Source organism: Chlorocebus sabaeus, chromosome 18 (assembly GCF_047675955.1).
Source record: "Chlorocebus sabaeus isolate Y175 chromosome 18, mChlSab1.0.hap1, whole genome shotgun sequence".
NCBI lineage: Eukaryota > Metazoa > Chordata > Mammalia > Primates > Cercopithecidae > Chlorocebus > Chlorocebus sabaeus.
Window position 1 is genome coordinate 36,299,191 of NC_132921.1, and position 22,829 is coordinate 36,322,019.

Below are 22,829 nucleotides of genomic sequence, written 5' to 3' on the forward strand. Positions count from 1 at the left end.
GTTCGTGAGTTCACCTGGGAAGGCATCAGCTAAGATGATGTTTAAACTTTAGTGCATATAAAGCTCACCTGGCAGGGGCAGTGGGGAGAGTTGTCTGAGTGTCTGTGAGAGGTGCCCTAGCTTTCCTCGTGCCCAGCGGCCACTTGCGGAAGCCCGCAGTCTTGAGGAGATGGAAGCAGAGAGAGAACGAGAAGGATCCAGTGAGAACCCCGCCTGCTCCGTAAGGCGATCAGAGGTCATGAATAATGGAGAGAAACGGGGGCCTCTGAGTCCTGGGAGCCTGGCTGATTCCGGGACCCCGCCTTCCTCAGGAGGGTCCCGTGTGGGCTGTGAGGCTTGGGAGATCTCCTGGGTGAGGAGCCCTCACCTGTCCCTGGGGTGGCCTGGAGGGATCCCAGGTGGCCCCCTGGCTGTCAGGCCAGGTGGGAAGTGGACGCCAAGGGCTCCGTGTCACCTGATTCTCCATGGGGAGGAGAGGGGGCTGGTGGGGAGGGAGAGGGGAAGGAGGCCAGCCTGCCCTGAACGCCATGAATAAGTGATGAGGCCCAAGGAGAAGCCCCAGGACAGGTACAGAGGAGGAGGTGGCTCACCAGAGGGTGGTGGGAGGGGACAGGGACAGGAGGTTCAGAGATTAGGCACTGAGGTTCAGCTCAGGAGCCAGAGAGGGCAGAGGGAACAGCGTCTTGGGCACGGGGAAACCAAGAAAAGGGGGTACTCTGGCCCACCCAGGCCTGAGCTACAGGAGGGCCGTGGGCGCCAGAGCTCAGGGAGGAGGTCTCAGGTTCCCGCAGGTGTGAGGAGGCGGCACAGTGAGCCCGCGAGCGCTGGGAAAAGGCAGCCGACAGAATGATGCCCCAGAAGAAAAAGCGGAGGAAGAAGGACATCGACTTCCTGGCCCTGTACGAAGCAGAGCTGCTGAACTACGCCTCGGAGGACGACGAGGGGGAGCTGGAACACGAGTACTACAAGGCCAAAGGTGCGGGGGTCCCAGCCTGGGGGCGTGGGTGGTGCAGCTGGCTGCGGTGGGCGGGGGTCTGTTCCTGGCTGTGGGGGAATCATTTTAAGATTTTGGAGCAAGCCCTTTCTCACTGATTATCCCATGTGTCTATCCCACATTCCCTCGGAGTAAGAAGACAGGCATTATGCGGGGTGGTGGGGTCCCTGTTGTACACACAGGTGGAGCTACTTGCCTTTAGCCCCCGATTCTCAGTGGAACAGAATAGACTAGAGCCGCAGTGCCCCACGGCCCCATGTTCTCCGGCTCCTGAACGTCCCCAAAGCCACGTTCCAGTCTAGTCCCCGAGAATGTGGTCTGCATCAGGCAGAGCACCCTGAACTTCCAGGGGCATGAAGGGATGTCTTGGGGAGGAAGCCTGACCCCTCATCCTATGCCCACGGTGGTTGACGGAGAGGGGGAGCCTGGGGCTTTCCAAGGAGATGTCCGTCCCATATGTAGAGGGCAGCCGGTGCTCTAGACGCCAGGGCCTTGTCCTTCTAGTCCCATCTTTCCCTGGGCCACACGAGATCTGCTTGAAATTGCTCTAACTCCTTGCCAGGTAAACCAAAGAAGAGGTGAACTGTGACCCTGGAGCTGGTTTTGGCCTGAAAAGTTTGTTTTTTTCCTTTCCTGTGTTTTGAAATCTTTTTGTCTGTGAATGCCGATAGGCTGTGGACATCCAGTTTATCACAGTCTCCACCACTCCCTGTCATCTCATACTAGGTCTGGTTTACTCATCGGTGCTGCCTGCCTGGTCTCTGAAGCCACTTAAATTCTCAGTGCTGACTCCAAAGTGGCTCACTAGTCCCTGTAAGCACCATATTCATCCATGCATTCACTCATTCATTCATTCAACAAGTATTTATTGAATGTGTGCCCTGTGCCTGCCCATGGCCTTGTTTGTCCTGCCTTTTCTCCCTCTTCCTGTCCTCACTTTGAAAGCCCAGCTCAGATCCCATCTCTTCCATGAAGCCCTCCTTGATTCCAGTCCACCACAAGTTCCCTGATTATACCCAATTCATAATTGTTCCATTGTTTCCTGCAAAGCTGGTGTGTCTGGCTTGCAGCCACAGACACCCTAAACTCTGTGAGGGTGGGGCCTTGCTGTACTTGTCTTTAGTCCTCTTTGTTCAGCCCCTGCAGACCCGGGCTCAGAGGAGGTGGTCTCAGCTGGGCTCAGGAAGGCTGTGGCCCCTTTCCAGGTACAGGATCCCGGGCATCTCCAGGGATAGAAGTGGGGGCTGTAGTAGACGGAAGTGGGCCCAGGACAAAGGAAGCATTTTCCACCGTCTAACAGCACACATGCCTCAAGCTCTGACCCTCTTGTGAGGAGAGGGGCTGGGAGGTGAAACATCGGGGAGGCGTCCCCACCATATGTGCTTGGCTTCCAGATGACTCTCCCCAGCCACCGTGACTGCTGGTGAGATCATTCTAGAACCTCTCACAGCCAGCACACTATAGACTTTTGTTTATAGGCTCTGCATGCCTCAGCATGGCCATAGTGATCCTTCTTTTTACCCTTTCCGAAGCCCTTTTACTAATGTTCTCATGTTTGATCCTTAAGATCCCTGAGCACAGTCAAGGCAGGCAGATTAGTACACTTCACAAGTTAAAAGAGTGAAGCCCTGAGACATTAAGTGACTTGAGCAAGGTCACAAACAGGATGGACCACAAGGACCTCAAATATCTTTTTCCAGGCAAGTGACCCATTTCATCTCATGATTCTGCCAAATAGGATCATGCACCATGCGCCAGACACTGAGCTAAGCACTTTATTCATGTTAACCAATTTCATCTTCACGATGACACATTGAGGCAGATGTGTTATATCTTTTTTTTTTCAGTTGAGGAATCTGAAGCACAGAGAGGTTAAGTAACTTGCTCAAGATCACACAGCTAGTAAATAGCAGAGTTAGGATTTGAATCCGGCTGGTCTGGCTGGTCCTTGCTCTTGTACTGCCCAATTTTGACTGCAGTAAAAATAGCTGGAGAAGAGCAAGTGGAGGTGGGTGCCACGCTGACATTTCTAAGGGAACCATGGACTCTCCTGTCTGTTGCAGGGTACTGCCTATAAATGTGGATGATGCTAATGGTGGTCACATGCTGAGCTCCAGCTGTGCTGTCATCGTCATCCTCAGTGCTAGAACAACGGGTCCCCTACTTCCTTTGAACTCTGGGCTCTGGTGTTAGATGGAGAGTCTTGATGAGTGTGATGGGGAGGAAGAAGGAGGGAAGAAAAGCCTAGGTGTTCCTTCTCTCTTCCTTAGGCTGCCTTCTGGCTACCCTGGGGTTCCCCAGTAACCAGAGGGAGGAGAGCAGCTCCCTCAGTGCTTTGAGGGCAGACTGAACCAGGCACATTGCTCTGTCTCCTAAGACAGGGCCCATGATGGGAAGAACAACCCATTCCAGAACTGGAGAGTAGAAGGGGCCTCAGAGGCCATCCCGCACAGGCTTCCAGCTCCAGAGGCATCTCCTCTCCTGCATCCTAGACAGAGTCCGCCAGCATCTGTTGGGATATAAATTTTGCAAGGCAGCTTCCTTGGGGATGTTGTCAATGGAAATGATAGCAATGACTTCTTTCTTAGTCCATTGGTGCTGCTATATCAGAATACCTGAGACTGGGTGATTTATAAAGACCATATATATATTTTTTCTTACTCAAAAGTTCTGGAGGCTGAGAAGTCTATGATCAAGGTGCCAGTATCTGGTGAGAACTTTCTTGCTGTGTTCCCATGTGGCAATAGGCAGAAGGACAAGCCCCTTTATAAGGGCACCTAATCCCTTTCATGAGGGGGAAGCTTTCATGGCCTAATCACCTCTTAAAGGCACCACCCCTTAATATTATCACAATGGCAACACCTGAATTTTGGAGAGGACACATTCAAACTATAGTAATGGTGATGATGATGATAGTAACCACTTATGAAATGCCTATCTTTTCATGCAACTGTGGAAGAATGTCTATAAGGTAAATTCCCAGAAATGTAAATTCTAGGTCAATGAGTTTAAGCATTGAAAGCTATTTTACTTAATCCTTATCACAGTCCTTCAAGGAGGAATTTATTCCCACTTCAGAGATGAGGAAATTGAAGTTTAGTAAACCATTTGCTTGAAATCACATAGCCAGTAATGGTAGAACTGGGCTTCAAATCCTGGTCAGTTTTGTTCCATATTCATTCATTGATTGTTTCATTCATTCATATGATCATTCATTCATCCAGGTAATTATCTGAGTACCTCTCATGTGCTGGGCTGTTGCTAAGAGCAACATTCTGTTGCAATTGACAATTCTTTGTGCTGACTAGGACACTTTATTAGAGGGGGTCTTCCCATCTGGAGTCCAACAGAATTCTGTGTCCTCTACAAGGTATCTGTCTTCTAAAGATAGTTCTTCAGTTACTTGAATTGAGTTTTTCTTTATAATTTTAAAATTGAGCAATAATGTACATACAGTACAAAACTTATGAAGGTACAGTAACACATTTTTACATATGCATACACTTGTGCAACCACTATTCAGATCAGAATATGAAACATTTCCAGCCCTCAGAATGCTCCTTCACACCCCTTCTCAGAGGCAACAAATCTCCCGATTCTGTCATCATAGATTAGTCTTTTTCTTGTTCTTAAACTTTTTTTTTTTTGGAGATGGAGTCTCGCTCTGTCACCCAGGCTGGAGTGCAGCGGTGCGATCTTGGCTCAGTGCAAACTCCACCTCCCAGGTTCAAGGAATTCTCCTGCCTCAACCTCCTGAGTAGCTGGGATTGCAGGTACGTGCCACCATGCCCAGCTAATTTTTTTATTTTTAGTAGAGACGGGGTTTGACCATGTTGGTTAGGCTGGTCTTGAACTACTGACCTCGTGATCCGCCTGCCTCGGCCTCCCAAAGTGCTGGGATTACAGGTGTGAGCCACCGTTCCTGGCCTGTTCTTGAACTTTTAAATGGAATCATACAGTGTACACATTTGTGTGGGTCTAGCTTTTTTTTCAGCATTATATCTGATTTAGCCATGTGTGACACATTATATAGTTTGTTCTTTTTTTATGGCTGATTACTATTGCATTTGATACGTACACCACCGTCTACTTAGCCATTCCATTGTCAATGAGCATTTGGGTTATTTCTGTTTTTTTTTTTTTTTTTTTTTTTTTTTTTTTTTTTTGCTATTACAAGTAAAGCTACTACAGATCTGGTACACATATTCTGAAGAACACATGTACTTGTTTCTCTTAGATTTATAATTGGAAGTGGAATTGCTGGGTCACAAGTGAGCATATGTTTAGTTACCAGTGCTTGGATCAATTTACACGTATGAGAGTGACAGTGGCTCCACATTCTTGCCCATACTTGGTATTGTCAGTCTTCTTATTTTTAGCCATTCTGGTGGGTACATGGCAGTGTCTCATTGTAGTTTTAATTTGCATTTCCCTGATAAATAGGCTGAGAACTTTTCCATATGTCTATTGGCTATGTGGCTATCCTCTTTTGTGGCGTGCCTGTTTAAGTCTTTTTTTCCATTTTTCAACTTTATTGAGGTATAATTTACTTATAATAAGATGCATCCACTTTAAATGTTCTGTTTGATGAATGCTACAGTCTTGCATCCACTAGAAAATCAATATATGGACCATTTAAATTGGCCTTCAGGGGTTCCCTGTGTTCCTTCCCAGTCAATCCCCCTCACTTCTGACCCCAGGCAACCACTTTTCTGCTGCTTGCTACAATAGATTAGATTGGTCTCTTCTGGAGTTTCATATAAATGACATGATAAAGTACGTCGTGTTTTGGGTCTGACTTCTGCATAGAACGCACGTGAGAGTCATCTGTACTGCACATCAGGAGTTCATTCTGTTTTATTGCTGAGTAGTATTCTGTTGTACGGATGTACCACAGTTCATTTATCTATGCCCCTATTGATGGATGTTTAGGGTGTTTCCAGTTTGGGTCTATTAGGGCTAAAGCTGTTGTGAACATTTGTGTGCAGTTCTTTGTGGGGACATGCTTTCATTTCTCTTGGGTAAAGACTTAAAAGTGAAATTTCTGGGTATTAAGTGTACACTTACCTTCTTAAAAACTTGTTGCCCATTGAAAAAGTAGTGTGGTTTCCTCTTTTTCTTATTGATTGATGTGAATTTGTGGTATCTTCTGGCTCTGAATATTTTGTTGGATATATGCATTCCAAATACCTTCTCCTAGTCTGTGGCTTGCCTTTCTCTCGATGGTCTCAATTTTAATGAAGTCCAGTTTGTCAGTTTTTTTTAATGGTTTGTGTCCTGTTTCTTTTTCTTTTCTTCTCTTTTCTTTTTTTTTTTTTTTTTTTTTTTTTTTTTTTTTTTTTTTTTTTTGAGACAGAGTCTCGCTCTGCTGCCCAGGGTGGAGTGCAGTGGCGCGATCTCAGCTCACTGCAAGCTCCGCCTCCCGGGTTCACTCCATTCTCCTGCCTCAGCTTCCTGAGTAGCTGGGACTACAGGTGCCCGCCACCACGTCCGGCTAATTTTTTTGTATTTTTAGTAGAGACGGGGTTTCACCATGTCAGCCAGGATGGTCTCGATCTCCTGACCTCGTGATCTGCCTGACTCGGCCTCCCAAAGTGCTGGGATTACAGGTGTGATCCACCATGCCCGGCCTTGTGTCCTGTTTAAGAAGTAGCTGTGTATCCCAGAATCAACTATTGACCTAGTTTTTCATTCCTCTCCTATGCCTCTCCAATGCTCCTCTCCTTTTCTCCAAACTAAGCATTCTCCGGTGTCTATGTCTTCTCTCATGTGGTGTGGTTCTAGAATTCCCACCAGGCTGGTCATTCTCCTGCAGGCATTTGGTTTGGGAATGCCTTTATGTACAAGCTGTGTGGGTAACATGTCAGGTCCCAGGTCTGTGCTGAGAGGAGTCAGGAGTGAGCTCCAGGGGCTGATCAGGCTCCCTGTGGTATAGACTATTAAGAATTAAGGCTTTGCTTATCACAAGAGACAAAGAGTTGTGCAAATATATGGCTGCTTTTCTCTCCCTAAAGGTGCCTCGGTGGGAACTTCGTCAGAACCAAGGACATCAAAAGGTCCACTCACCCCAAAACACTCCTGCTCCTGGTGCCTCCCAGGCCTGTAAGGACCACATGAGAATGAGAGGTCTCCTGAAGGCTCCTGGAATAGCAGTGGATCGTGTGCTTGTTAGTTGGGCTACCTCTAATCTGCCAAAAGAACAAACTCTTAGCTCTCAGAGTTGAAATGGGCTTTTCAGTATGAACAATAGTTTTAAAACCAGGCTACTATTTGTTGAGTTTCTTCTATGTGCCAGAGGCTTTCCATACATCATCTCTAATCCCCAGAATGCCCTGCAAACCAGGTAAGATCGTCCAGGTGTTACAGAGAGGCTGGCACTTGTCCAGGGTCACCTTGCTCAAAGTGGAGGAGCCAGTGGCTGCATCCAGGTCTCTGTGGCACTAGAGTCCAGCACTTTCTACCAGCCCACACTGGCTCTGGGCGTGCTGAAGTATGAATGATATCTGTAAAGTACCTGCCAAGGTGCCTAGCACACAACAGCGCACTCCACGTTATTTATATTTCTCCTTCCTCCCTGATTCCCCCTCGCACTTGCCACTTGTACCCTCTGTGGAATGGGCTCTGAATTGACAGGTTTGAATAATGAATATCTAACTTCAAAATGTCCTCCTAACCAGCCTGGCGTCTTTGGGGCAGCTCAAATATACTCAGCATCTGGTTGGGGATCTGCTCTGAGAAGACCGGAAGTAGAAATAATAATAGGTTTGCCGTAAAAATCAGGTACAATCATATGCGTAAGCCCTTAGCTCAGGGCATATAGTAAGCAACCACTCAGTGTTGTTTATTACTACAATTATGAAGTACTGGTATTAATACAATCCAGTGGTGTGGTGGGCATTGATCATATGCCCCAAATATTTAAAACACCCTCCCCAAATTTTGCTGACTCTTCACATTGTAAATTCCATCTTCCCAACGTGGAATTATGATTTTCTCAGCCTTCTGTGGTGCAGATATGTACCTTAGATTTCCAGAACTGTCTGTTCCAGTGCAAGATTTTGATTCAGAAGTGAGCATCATAATGGAATGAGCTAGGGACAAGGAATTATTTTTGAGACATGAGTAGCAGAAGGACAGGGAGGTGATGGTGGGCTGTGTTCTGCTCTTGGCAGAGGTGATGTGGCTCTGGGGTGGCTGGTAGCAGCGAACTTCCCCAGGTTCTGTGCTGTGATTCCAGGAGTTGCTTCTGGAAATGGGTAAAGGGCACGTGCCTCCAGCCTTTCCAAAACTTCTGTAAGCCTTCTAATATCCCTATTGCATCCTGCTTGCTTCACTTGGCTGGAGTAGATTCTGCTGTCTCTAAGAATCCAGATGCAGTCTTGCCTTCTCTCTCCAGGAAGTAGATAGGGCTCCAATTGTACTGATGCCCTGAATAAGAAAGGTGTTGATAGTAAACAGAATAAGCTTCAAGGGGTGAGGAGAGATAAATCAGAGCCCCTGACAAAGAAGGACCCCCTGCAAAGCTCTGCACACCCAGCCCTGGGACAGCTTATTCTGAGACTGAAATGTCAGTGCCCAGGAGGTCATGGGAGGTGAGAGCTGGCCACAGTCACCTTGTGTAGAGGGCAGAGGGGAAGCTGGGAGCTGGGTGCAGGCTCCGAAGAAGGCCATGTCTAGGAGGGTATCAGTGTGTTGTGCTGGAAAGATTATGGAATGGGCATCTGGAGGCTTTGGGCCGGGCTTTGGTGTTGATACTGTGCAGGGCCTGCCCCCTTGCCCTCAGCCTCCTCATGTGCAAAATGAGTGCATGGTTTGAGTGTGAAGTTTCGGTCTCACAGCAGGACATATTGTAGGTCTCACCATGGCTCAGAGGCCTACAGGATGCAGCAGGGATTCCCAGAGTCCTTTGTGCTTGGGCCTCCCCAGCAAGGGCTGGCTTCTCCAGGCCCACACAGGATTCCGGTTTTTTTCTGAGCCTGCAATCTGTTTCCTCCTCTCCTCCTCCAGTGTACGAAGTGGTCACAGCCACGGGGGATGTTCGCGGTGCAGGGACGGATGCCAATGTCTTCATCACGCTTTTTGGAGAGAATGGGCTCTCTCCCAAGCTCCAGCTCACCAGCAAGTGAGTACGCACTTGGCCTTGGTGGGATCCTGGGCCATTAGTCTTGTAGATTAAGTTCTGGAACCCAAGGGTGGCCTGCTTCTCTGGGGAGAAGGCACATCTGACCACAGGTGTATTAAGTGGTATGAAGCCTCTGCTAATGACAGACCGTGTACCAGCCGGGGATCTCCCGGTGACCTCCTGTGCACCTCTCCCAGCTCCTCTCTTGATTTTTGTGAACAGTAATGCCTCCTATGGATCTCAGAATTGCCAAGAATCCATATTAGCTGCCCTTAGTTCCATGTGACTTTGGCCCAGTCTCTCTGCACCCAGGGCCTTGGTTTCCTCATATATCATCACACAGATATCGGGAAGACCATGTATGTGAGGGAGCTGTGAGCACAGACTACTCCGCACCGAGGTCTCACCAGGGACCAGTGTTGTGTTAAACCTGCCTGCCAGCCAGCGCACACCCAGCTCGCCGTAGGGATTGCTTGTGTGTGTGCTTGTGCGTGTGTATGCTTTGCGTGCTCTGTTTTATTATAACTAGTGAGAGTTAGGACTATTGTCTCCTTCGGATCCTTTCCCCCACTGCACGCACGCATACACCAACGAACACGCAAAACCTGAGAACATGTTAGCAGACGAATGGGATTTCAGAGACATTTAGGGCCTCAGGAGTGGTCTGTTCAGCTGGCTTTCAAAATGTGCTAAATGGAACAGAATTGATCAACTAGTTCTGGGGCCATGAAACATTTGAAAACTGCGGCTGTATTCTAATCTGCTCATGGAGAAACCGAAGCCTAGAAAGGCGTGAGTAGCTCAGAGTCATGGAGGTTTTCAATGGTGAAGCTGGTCCTTAAACCCCACATTTTTTTATTGATTTATTTTTTATTTTTTTATTTTTTGAGCTGGAGTCTCGCTCTGTCGCCCAGGCTGGAGTGTAGTGATGCAATCTTGACTGACTGTAACCTCTGCCTCCCAAGTTCAAGCGATTTTCCTGACTCAACCTCCAGAGTAGCTGGGACTACAGGCATGTGCCACCATAACTGGCTAATTTTTTGTATTTTTAGTAGAGATGGGGTTTCACCATGTTGGCAAGGCTGGTCTTGAACTCCTAGCTTTAAGTTATCTGCCCGTTTCAGCCTCCCAAAGTGTTGGGATTACAGGTGTGAGCCACTGTGCCTGGCCTTCAAACCTCCATTCTTGATGTAGACAATTCCCTTGACCACATGGCCCTGTGGTCCCAGGGGGTGTGAGGAAGATGCTCCTTACGACATCCTGGTGCTCCAGATTGCGACTCTGGAGTAAATGGCCTGGCACTTCCAGGGCTGGCAGAGGAAACTGTAGAGGCCAGGAGATCCCTGCACCCTGTATCTTGCAGGCTGGCCAGGCCCCATGTGACATGGGCTATAGCGTCTGTGCTGCTGCATTGAGGCAGGTGTAACGTCCCATTTTATCCATTTCCGCAGAACAGGGTACCTGCCTTCTTGTACCGCTTATACCGCAGCTTGACTCGCTTGTGGAAGTCTTTCCGTCCGATGAAGTGGGCACGGTAAAGAGAATACATGAAACCTCCATCCTCTTTGCCATGTGCTCCCAGGGTACACTGCTGTAGGGAGAAGCCACAAACACTAGGGAGTTGCCCGGTTGGTTTCTGAAGTTCCCAGCTTTTCCTTTTAAAACCAAATTAATCCTTTTCTCCTTTGATGGTGGTCTTCACTGCATTCCCTCCTTTCACACATTCAGTATCCTCAGATTCTTCCCCTTTTTCATTTGCCAAAACGTCTTCTCAGGAAGGGCCCCTGAGCCAACCTTTATAACGTGGCATGGATTTCCACTGAACCTCCATTGCCAGGAGTCTGGGTTCCAGCCTTCCCTCTCATGGGGCCCGAAGGGGATCTAGGACATGAATGAGCTGGCAGGGCTGGGACCTCCTGGCTTTGCTGAGATCCCATGGGGCAGCCCTGGGTATGGGAATCAACCATCCCCAATTACCCCAGGGGTTGGCCCCAGAGACTGGTGGTAGTCTCTGTCTATATCTGGGCCATGTTCCAGATCGGGCAGCAAGAGCATAGGTCTGGCCAAGGCCCCAATCCCGCTGGTCAGGAGTGCTCTAGAGCAGACTGGGTGGTCTCAGTGAAGGGGACACAGTTCGGAGTCCCAGCTGTGGGGCTGGAGAGGCTGGAGAGGGACTTCGAGGAGGGATGGAGGGAGCTGGAGGATGGGCCGGGGGAAGGTCTGCTCTGCGCTGCCAGTATCTCTCCCAGTTCTGTGTATATAGTCAGAGCTCAGCAAAGGCCAGTGGTATCAGTGTGGCTAGAGTGAGACTTTAAAGGGACAGACCCTTAATCTGGGTCTTAAGTGGTGAAAATAACTCAGATGAGAGAGAGAGGAAGAAAGAGCGTCCTTTAGACTAAGGGAAACAGATTGCCAAAGTCTGGAGGCAGCGACGAGCCCTGTGGGCTGATGGGGGCAGAGGAGGCCCGTGACTGGGAATGTGGGACCATGTCGATGGGCAGAGGAGGCCCGTGACTGGGAATGTGGGACCATGTCGATGGGCAGAGGAGGCCCGTGACTGGGAATGTGGGACCATGTCGATGGGCAGGGAGGGGGAAAGTCAGAAAGGTCTGGAAGGTCAGGCTGAAGAAGGCCTTGCTGGAAAGCTGACTAGTGGAGGTTCAACTTACTGTATCAACAGAGATCATCTGAGCATAGTGAGCAGGAGGAGTGGGGAAGGAGGAGGCCAGAGTCTGTCTATGGCAAGAACTGAGAAAAGGCCTTCAAAGAGCATTGAAGACATGGTCCTTGCTATCTAAGATCTTTCCATTCGAGATGGAAACTGCAGGTTTGGGAGGGGCATTGCTTTCTGAGGAATTCCGGGCTGCCCTTGCAACCCAGAACATATGGCAGCTGAGGTTCCCTTGTTCCATGAGGTTTAGATGCAGTTAGCTCAGGCCATCGGCTGCCCCACCCCATCCTGGGATCTGGCTGAGAATGTCCACTTCCCACAGTCTCCTCACACCTCACTGTCTGCTGCCCTTCTGTCCTCTCCACACTGAGCTATCCAAACCCAAACCTACAGGGGCAGCTAGAACCAACTGCCTTTTCCTTGCACACCCATAATACACACACACACATGCATATTTGCATGTAACGAACTTCACTGATAGGTCCTGGCACCAGAGAGAGTTCACATTGCAGCAATGCAAACAACTTAAAAAGGAATAATAGAGCCTCAGTCTTACAACTTGGCCATCCTCTTTCGTGGAGTTTCTCCTGACCTGTCCTTTGTGGCCTCTCGCCATGTCTCATCCCACCTCTCCCTCCTGTTTCTCCCACATTCTCTCTCTTCTTTCTCACCCTTCAGTTCTTGTCATTCTTGTGCCTTTCCTTCTGTGCCTCAGGACTTCACTTTCACTCCCAAATGCTGTATTAGGATTTTTTTTCCCCAGTACAAAATAACTCCTTCTCCAAGAGGAACTTAGTACCAGTGCTGATTGTTTTTGCCCTTGTGGCCTGGCGTCTGCATTCCTTGGTACCCATTGGACTCAGATTCCTCCATTAGTGAACCTCTACCCTGACCCCACCCCAGTTAAGCACCCACAGCAGTGGCTGCCAGAGGAAGGCCCCATCTTTTGGGTTTCCTTGCACCCTTCGCCAGTAACCAGGGCCGCCTCCAGCCCCGAGTCATGTGTTCGGAATATGGCAAAAGGATGGGATCTCATGTATCATCTGGAACATGGTTATTTGGTTGAAAATTCACCATCTGAGCGTGTCAGAGAATGCCTGGTATTTTAGCCTGATGGCTCTGCCTGGCTGATGGCTAAAATGCCCCGTGCAGCCTGTAAAGGATCTCCGTGTGGGAGTTCCTGCTGAATGGCAGGGACTGTGCACTGCCTTAGCCTTTATCTGAGAATTGACCAGTGGCCTTGGTGAGGCTCCAGCCTTCCGTAAGGAAACAAGAAGATTTCTAAGATTTCCTTTGACCCGAAACCCTCTCTCCTTTGCTATTTCTTTCCTACTGCCAGTTTTCTGAAACCCACAGGCATTTGCAATCCAGAAGTGAGGATTTCAGAAGCTAATCCTAAGTTGGGGGCTTATTTGAATGATCCCAGCCCCGACCTTGAGTGAAGGGAATCAGAAGAGCCCTGTCACTGCCACTCTTTCCTCCTCCTCTTATGACATGGAAAGCCTTCCCCTTGTCTTCCAAAAAGAGACTGGTGTCCATCTCATAAGCACTGTGGAACCCAGAAATATTCCAGTGTGGTCCTGAGACAGCATGGAGCACTCCCTTTGCTCTTGCTCTGTCTATCCTGGTAGATATTCTCCCTGGTGTCCCTGCTTCCATATATGCTCCTCCCCACCCCCCCGGCAAGTGATATAAAGCGCCACGCCATGGTGGATTATTTCACAAATGCTCTGGAACGTGTGTATTCATGTTCAGCCTGGTCGCTGGAAGGTAATGGAGGTAACTCACATTCTTTTTTTTTTTTTTTTCTCTTTTAGAGACAGAGTCTCACTCTGTCACCCAGGCTAGAGTCCTGTGGCAAGATCATGGCTCGCTCACTGCAACCTCAAAATCCTGGGCTCAAGTGATTCTCCTGCCTCAGCCTCCAGAGTAGCTGAGACTACAGGTGCACACCAGCAGGCCCAGCCAATTTTTAAATTTTTTTGTAGACGTATCTCTTGCTACGTTGGCCAGGCTGGTCTTCAACTCCCGGCCTCAAATGATCCTCCTGCCTCGGCCTCTCAAGACACTGTGATTATAGGCATAAGCCATTGCACCCACCACGTTCTTAAATGATACCATCATGGGTGCAGGGCCTTTCTGGAGCTTTCCTTTACTGAATGCAACTGTTGGAGCTTCTTTTCTGGAACTTTCATCAGTAGCACCTCAGAAAGCCAGCTGCTTTCCTTCCAAGTCACACCTTGTCTTTGGCTAATAATGGGGTTACTTCCCCTCCTTTCTCCCTATTTACTGGCAATGGCTGTTTCTAAAATTTCAGGCACCATCAGAAGATGAAGCCCAGTAATTCCCAAACGGCTTCCAAAGAATTCAATCCAGGCAGTCTGCAGGCTGGGCTGGGGATGGGGGAGTTGCTGAAACATGGGATTGTGCTTTTTTCATAATTACAGAAACAATATGTGTTCCTTTTGGAAAGTTAAAAATGTACATAGACAAGAACAAGGAGCCAACACTTCATAATGGCCTCACCATCTAGACATGATTTTTTAAAAATAAATCTTCGCACTCCATTGTTTTTAAATGAAGATGGTATCCCGTTTGTATTGATTATTCTGTTTGCATATTCTGGTCTTAACCTACTTTTTCTTTTAAGCCTATGTTATAAACCTGTCTGTGTTTCATTAAGTATTTTTTTTTTACAATAGGATTTTTAGTGGTTGCAAAGCATTTCATTATATAGCTTCCCAGGGTGACTGTTTCTTAGGGTGTTTATTTGATGGAGAGGCTCTTGTCTATGTATTCTAAAGTTCACTTGCCTTGTCTTATATATTGGGAGAGAAAATACCTCTTATTCCTTTTTTTTGGTTTCCCGTTCATATAATCCTGATGTGTAGAAACAATGTCCACACGTTCTCCAAGTCATTGGCAGCTGTTGTGACTCTGAACCAAAGCATGGGATGTGTTGTCATTCTCCTTTGAAAGTGAAATTCCTACATCAGCCAGACCCTCATGATTGCTAGTTTGGTTTAGTTCCCTTTAAATGCTTGGTCTGGTAAGTTATTTTCCTGGGCGGGAGGATTTACTGGTGCTTCAAGGAGAAAACTTTGTATTTTCCTTGCTCTTCCTCAAGAGTTAACAGTCGACATTCTCTCTCTTTATTTTGCCAATGGTGGCGGCACCTTGCCCTGCCTCTTCCCTCCCTTCCTAAGGTGCCTGCAGCAAGCCTGGGCGTCATCCCTTTCACTTCAGCAAACTCAGAAGGTTCTGTGCCTCTCTCCTCATCATCCTTTGCACCCAGGCTGCGTACTGCGGGGGTCTCGTTTCCCTGCCAAGGCTGCCTCCATGTACATTGTTGTCTGGAGTTAAGGAAACTTCTCCCCAGGGCAGAATGTTCGACAACATGAGTCCATTCACAGAATCACTGCTTCTGGGTTCTGTAGAACCTTAAAAGCCTTCTATTACCAAGAGAGTCTGAGCCTGATGCCCTGGGGAGAAGGCCCTTCCCCTCCCACTTTTTTTAAAAGATGTCAATGGTGGATAAATCTTCTGTGATGGCACACATCTTCTGCGATTTTCCTTTCCCATGAGCTGCGTGCTGTTCCTGAGAGTCCTGGCTGAGAGCGCTGAGTGAGGCCTGCAGCTCTCAGCCCAGTGGGCTAAACTGGGGACAGCAAGAGCTGCTGGCAGGCCTGGGCTCAAATGACAGGGGCCCCGGCCCTGCACACAAGATGGAACAGCTGTTGGCATGAGCTCCGGGCTTCTGCTCCCAGAGGATTCTGTGGCGAGGCTGCTGCAGCCCTCCTGTGTCTACGCTCACTGTACTTAGGATGCCCCTGAATCTGGACTTACCTGGCTGCCTCATGGCTGATGTCTCAGGTGTACTTTCTTCTGTTCACACTGTTTGCAGGATGCCAGATATGCACTTCCCTCACTGCCCTACTTCCCTGGCTGCTGGTTTGGGGTTGAGTGTTTTCTTTCTTGTTGGAATGGCAGGACCATGGACTGCCACCCAAGGTCTGCATCTACTTGGGGCTGCCATTGCAACTTTTCCCAGCAAGAGCAAGGCCAGTGAGGGGGAGTGGCAAGAAGGCCCAAGAGCCCAAAGGCATTTATTCCTTCCTTCCTCCTCCATCCTCCCAACCCAGAGCAGCCAAAGGGCATGGGGTCATGACTGGGAGAGCCAGGTTCTGGTCCCAGTTCTGCTACCAACTAGCAGTTTGTAAAATGGGGCTGGTATTGCCTGTGTGCTTGTTTTAGTGACTCATAGCAAGGATCAAATGAGAACCTGGGTGTGAGGGCATGGAATGATGCTAGCAGTCCCTGCCCTCCCCCTGGAACGATGTCAGAAGGGAATCTTGGAATGGGATCTGGTTGCTTATAGTTCTCCCCAGGAGTGGGATGATGGAGGAAGAAGCGGAACGCCAGCCCTTGGCTCTCCTTCCAGGCCTGTGAGCCAACAGCTGATCTGCACTAACTGTGCACGTGTTCATTGCAGGAGCGAGTCTGCCTTTGAGAAGGGCAACGTCGATGTGTTCCGGGTGAGAACCAACAATGTGGGCCTCATCTACAAAGTCAGGTGAGAAGCTGGCTCCTGACTAGGGTTGAGGGTGGAGATGAAAGTGAGGGATCAACTTCGCTATTGACACTTTCTGGGTATTAATTACTTCCCAGCTGTTATTTGAGGGGCTACCGAAGGCCCAAATCTTTCCCTCCCATCCTGAACTTCCCCACTGGAGATTCATTTTTTTTGGTTAAGACAATTCAAGACAAATTTTTACAAACTTGAGAATATGCTGTGAGAGACATTGTAGCACAGTGATTAGGGGCAGAGACTCTGAGTCCAGAGTGCCTGGGTTCAAGTGTCTGTTCTGTTATTTACTAGCTGTGCCACTTTGGACAGTTTATCTCTCCAAACCTCAGTTTCCTCCTCTGTAGCAATGGTGCCTCATCTGTGATAACCCTAGGACTCAATGAGTTAGTGCTTGAAACAGTAACTGGCACACAGTAAACACTCAGCAAGTAGTAGAGATACCAAGTCCTGTTGCCGCATGGTTTTGGACAGAGAGCATCCCCAGTCTTGCTCTCTCTGGGGGGTTCTTATGAAAGTATAAGGAGAGATAACTCTACTAGTCCAGTGGCAGAGGAAGAGCCTTCAATTGCCCCCCTTTTCCTTCACTGTCCCTGCCATCCACCCCCATTCAAGTTCATGCCCATTGTCAGATGTTCATCTGTGGTCTGATTGCACCCAGACTAAGGCTGGACAGAGGTCAAATGCAGCCTCAGTTTAGTCCTGATTTTTTTTCCCTTCCACTAGAAAATACAGGATCATGAACTCTCTTTCCTGGGGAAATAATGAGTACATGAATATCTTGGGTATGGGTTAAGTGCAGGGAAGGAGGTAATGAGCAGGGAAAGGGCTCTTGCAGGGGAGATTGGGAAGGGGGTATCATTGTGTGAGTAAAGGCAACTGCTAGCTGAGGTCCTACTATGTGCTAGGCTTTATGCCAGACAGAGGCATACATCCTTCTAAGGGAGGGGCCTGGTATATCATGGGTTTTATTTGTCTGTTGGGGTTGTGTGCTGTATTGAACTGTGGTTGTCCTGTTAATACCTGCAAGGATAAAGCCTCACAGGGATAAGACGTTTGATGCAAAGTGAGGCCCAGGGGTTAAGAAACTGGACCTTAGAGAGGAGATAGAGGGGGCTATGGGAAGTGTAAGAAGATTTTGGGGGACAGATTTTGAAGAGTCAGAATCTATGCTGCCCAGTGCAGCAGCCCCTGGCCACATGTGGCTATTACACTTGAAATGAGGCTAATCCAAATTGAGGTGTGCTGTCTGTAAAAAATAAACATCAGATTTTTGAAGCCTTAGTACAAGAAAAAGAATGAAAAAATAGCTCATTAATACATTTTTACATAATTATATGTTGAGATGGTAAGTGGAATTAAATGAAACATATTATTAAAATTCTACTAGTTTCTTTGGATTTTTTTACATGTGGCTATTAGGAAAATTTTAAAATTGCATATGTGGCTCGCATGTGTGACTCATGTTATGTCTATGGGACCACCCTGGTCTAGATGGTCATAGGGGTCCTCTGGATTGTAGGACTAAGGGGAATATCTGCTTGTTGTCCACGTCCGGGAGTCATGATGAAGAGAGGGACACACTTAATCATCTCACAGCAATCGGAGGGGCCGTTGAGCCCCAGGGTATGAACTGTGTCCTGTAAATCAGGTCGTCTAGTTGGCTTCTGCCTTCTGGGTATTCCCTTATCATCTTTTCCCTTTACTGTCCTGTTTGACCTTGACTCAGCTGGATGTCAAGAAGTGTTGTGTGTATACATGCTTGGGCCAGAGTGGGAGAGGCTTACTGCTTCCAAAGGCCAGGGTAAGGCAACGGCACTGAATAGCCAGGACCTCAAAGGGGAAGATCAAGATGGTCCCACGGCAAACCTTAGGGATCTTGGATTTTCTGTGAAAGGTGATAGTTAATATTTCCTTTCATGCAACGTAACAATGTAACATTCAGTAATGTGCACATCCACCTTGCAAGGTATCCCCATTGTATAGATGAGGAAACCGAGGTTCAAGAGATAAAGTAACAACAACAACAGAATAATTGGACCTCTCTTTGGAGTGAACATCTGGGTATTCCAGTATGGAAGGGGTGTTGTTTCAGTTCTGCCAGTGACGGTGTGGGCCTTGGCTTCTGCCTCAGGATTGAGCATGACAACACGGGCTTGAATGCCAGCTGGTACCTGGACAATGTGATCGTGACCGACATGAAGAGGCCTCATCTCCGTTACTACTTCAACTGCAACAACTGGCTGAGCAAGGTGGAAGGTGACCGCCAGTGGTGCCGTGACCTGCTGGCCAGCTTCAACCCCATGGACATGCCAAGAGGTCAGTGCCTAGGCTGGCCTGCCTGCCATCCCTCCCTGCCTGGGCTGGGCTCACCCAGGAAAGAATCATGCCTGTCTTGCTCTGGGCAGTCTCACCTACCTTATCTTGGCATCCCCCAGGGCCTTCCTGTTGGCTAGGGCTAAGGGGAAGTCCTATATCTTCCTGTGGCCTTCCTGTGGGCAAACTTTTATGCTCTAGGGGTTCAAGGAGGTGGGAAATACAAGAGGACTTGGAGGCGTGATGGAAGGATGGGTGCAGGCCTGAGCATATCCTGTGTTCTCAATGATTCTTGTTGATGGGGTGTCTATTGGAAGTCACTTTTGAAATCAAAGCAGCCTTCCCCATTTTCCTATCTTTTTTCTTTTCTTATGAAGCCCAAGGCAGGTGAGTTACAGCCAAAGCATGGTGGGTAGGAACCAGAGCTTGCAGCTGCCAGAGCTCGTCATGCTGCCTTCTGACTCCTGATTTTATGAGGAGTGGAACAATTTATTTCAAGTGACATCTCTGGACAAAGGCCTTAAATTCAATCATTTTAATTTTACAGGAATAATGGGAGGCAGATACTTTTGTCCCCCAAAGTTCTGGTCTCATCTCACCCCATCACAGAACATATTTTCTTTTCCAAAAAGGGGGGTATTACATTGCAGGCACCATCACCAGAATACCCTGCTTTCATAGAGTCATGGACCTTGAAAGGGGAAGGGACTTGGGAGCCAGGAGATGAGAAGTGGCTTCCCACAGTCACTCAGTTGAACAACAGAAGGCCAACACACTTGTTGGAGTCTGCCTTCCAGCCTGTACTCTAAGCTCCACCCTCTGTCCATTGTCTTGATGGGTTTTAGCTCTCAATTTTTGTATCTTCAATTTTCTACCTCCCAGCTCAACTTGACACGTGACTTGTTCCTCTGTGATTCCTATCATCATAACTTGCGACTTCATTGATTCTTTTTTATTTTTATTTTATTTGTTTATTTATGTATTTTTGAGATGGAGTTTCACTCTTGTTGCCCAGGCTGAAGTGAAATGGCGCAATCTTGGCTCACTGTAATCTCTGCCTCCCGGGTTCAAGCGATTCTTCTGCCTCAGTCTCCTGAGTAGCTGGGATTACAGGCGCCCACCACCATACCCGACTAATTTTTTGTATTTTCAGTAGAGACAGGGTTTCACTTGAGACCAGTTGGCCAGGCTGGTCTCAAACTCCTGACCTCAGGTGATCCACTCACCTCCCCCTCCCAAATTGTTGGGATTACAGACATGAGCCACTGTGCCCGGCCATTAATTCTTTTTAAAACACGTTACTGATCTTTCTCTGATTATAGAAACAAAATTTGATTATTGCAGAAAATTTAGAAAATAGAGATATGCAAACATAAAGAACACTTGTAATTCCATTACTTGAAAAAACAACACTGGTGATGTTTTTGTGTCTTCATTTCTAGTCTTTTCTATGCATACATAGTTTAAGTGAATGGGCTGGTGCAACACCCCCTGTTTCACAGCATGACTACTTCTGTGCCGTTAAACATTGCTCAACACCCCTCCTTGGAATGAGTCTGTGGTGCCCTGGAGCATGGAGATACCATCATTTATTCACCAGATCCCTTATCATTGTACATTTGTATTGTGTTCCCCCTCTAAACAATTTTTGCTATTATAACAATACTATTATAAATACTGCACCTAAATCTTTGCACAGGTTTATGATTCTTTAAGATAAATTCCTAAGTGGAAAGTCTAAGTCAAGTGGAATGTACATGCTTAAAGCTTTTGAGGGACATTTCTGAATTGCTCTAGATAGGGTGTATCTGTGCACAGTATTACCAGCTGTGTAAGGGTGCCCATGTCCCTCACCCTTGCCAACATTTGGTTGTATTGTTTGATTTTCCAGTTGGATAATTAAAGAGGATTTTTGATGTTCTTTCTTTGATTACTGGTGAGGTTGAACATTTTTCATATATTTATTGGCAATTTGTGTGTGTGTGTGTGTGTGTGTCTGTGTGTGTGTGTGTGTGTGTATGAGAGAGAGAGAAAGAAAGAATTTTTGCCTGGGCCCTTCACCTGTTTTTTCAATTGGGGTGAATTTCATAGATTCTCCCATAAACATTAAGCATCTTTAATTCTTTATCCAACCTCTACTAGGATCAATCTTTAGCACACTGTCAAACTTGCCACTTTTCAGCTCATCTGACCTGCTTTGGTCCCTCAAAAATCCAGGGTTCCACTGTCAGGAGAAGAGCTTCTGAAAAGTCATCATGAGAAACAATTCAGGTAGCTCAGTGGTTCTTCAGGGTTCCATAAGAATTCTCAGGGTAGACACCCCCAACCCAGTCTTTGTATGAGGCTTCCTGGGCCCCCAGCCCCTTCATGGGCTGGAGGGCATTAGGTTTTTAGTATTTCCAGGCTGGATTCCAGAGAATGGAATGAAAAAGGGGATCTTCGAATATTCCAGTGGTTTTTTTCTGTTTGTTTGTTTTCTGTTTCTGTTTTGAGGCAGAGTTTCCCTCTTGTTGCCCAGGCTGGAGTGCAATGGCAAGATCTTGGCCCACTTCACCCTCCACCTCTCGGGTTCAAGCAATTCTTCTGCCTCAGCCTCCTGAGTAGCTGGGACTACAGGTGTGCACCACCACGCCCAGCTAATTTTTGTATTTTTAGTAGAGATGGGTTTCTTCATGTTGGCCAGGCTAGTCTGGAACTCCCAACCTCAGGTGATTCGCCTGCCTCAGCCTCCCAAAGTGCTGGGATTACAGGTGTGAACCACTGCACCTGACCTTCAAATATTCCAATGACTGCATTGGTAAAGAAAAAGTTAAATTTCTTTGCTTTTCACCTGAAATTGTGTCGACTTGGTATTTGGCTGCTACTTCGATGATAAAAATGGGGTCTATTATTTCATCCGTGAAGTTTGGTAGGTAAAATATTTCAAAACATGCAATATGGACAGTAATAGGAAAGGGGGGCATGTTCAGTGTATTTGTACCACCAGCCCCCAAAGTGGGACAGACTGTTAGGGAACCTGGTCCTCTCTTTCCACCCTCAAGGGACAGTTCCCAAAGTTCTGGCTGGTAATCACTGGAACCTTCTCTCATTCCTGCTCTTCAGGGAAGGGAGGTGTTCTAGGTTGACCAACTGACCCTTTGACAGAGGTGATCGGCGGATCATCGTTGAGTGGAGGGAACTGGACCTTGATCAGCTTTCCAGGTGTTCCTCTAATGGGAATCTTGCATTTCATGTGTCAAGACACAGGCATGAGGGAGCCTGCCCTACTTGTAGGCACAGAGGGTGAGCTCTGGGGCACCAGGACTGTTGCACAGTACGGTGCCTGACATTTGCTGGAGATGACTGTTTCTTCTCTGGGCTCTTCTTTAAATGCACTTCCTGGGGAAGTACCCAACCTCTAACCCCTTAAAGGGAATGGCATCTTTAGAACTGCCCTCTTCTTAATGGAGTCCATTGGGTAGAAGGCAGAGATGAGGAAAAACAGACAGGAGGTTTCAAAGGAAGGAGGCAGAAGCTGACCAGCCTCACAGTTTTGTGGATAGAAGATCCTAGAACCAAGTTCAGTTTCTTAGTTCTTCTCAATTTGTTGGTAAAAATCACTACATCTGGTACCTTAAAGAAACAAAGCAGGACCAACCGACTGACTGTGGCTTTTGGTTTTCTGTGTCTGATCTCCAGAACTCAGGGATCTGTTGCTGAGGTCTGAAGAGGCAGGTTGTTTGTGCTCCCTCAATCCATCTGGGGGGTTCTGAAACTCCAGCAACTCACATTCCATCTTCAAGAGTTTTGCCTGATTCAAGTACTGCTTGCATTATTAATTACTACTACTTCTTTAAGTCACTTTTTACAACTTACATTAACTTACAAATTTATTTTAATAATAAAGTTGATATTACCATCATAAAAAGCTGTTATCATTTGCTATAAATGTCAGACATACAGTAGTACATATTAACATAAATTTATAACATTAGATAAATCATATACCATTGCTAGCATCTTATGTCCCACCAGTGGTATGCAGATTGTACCCTGGTAAATAATACCAGCCTTGATCTGAGAGGAACGGGAGGCAGGGTGTTGATTACAGAGATGAGTGCACAGAGGCCCAGGGACATGGGGATCCATCCAAGGTCAAATG

The 22,829-nt window shown here is 47.5% G+C and overlaps 1 protein-coding gene across 1 annotated transcript in view; it reads left to right on the forward strand.

Annotated features, from left to right (window-relative positions):
- The first annotated feature begins 534 nt into the window (after positions 1-534).
- LOXHD1 (lipoxygenase homology PLAT domains 1) overlaps positions 535-22,829 on the forward strand; it is a 181,899-nt gene continuing 159,604 nt past the window's right edge. The window contains exons 1-4 of the mRNA XM_007974137.3: positions 535-976; positions 9,002-9,116; positions 16,280-16,360; positions 18,507-18,691. Of these exons, the coding sequence (XP_007972328.3) occupies positions 847-976; positions 9,002-9,116; positions 16,280-16,360; positions 18,507-18,691 (511 nt within the window). The 5' untranslated portion in view covers positions 535-846. The remainder of the gene's footprint in view (positions 977-9,001; positions 9,117-16,279; positions 16,361-18,506; positions 18,692-22,829) is intronic.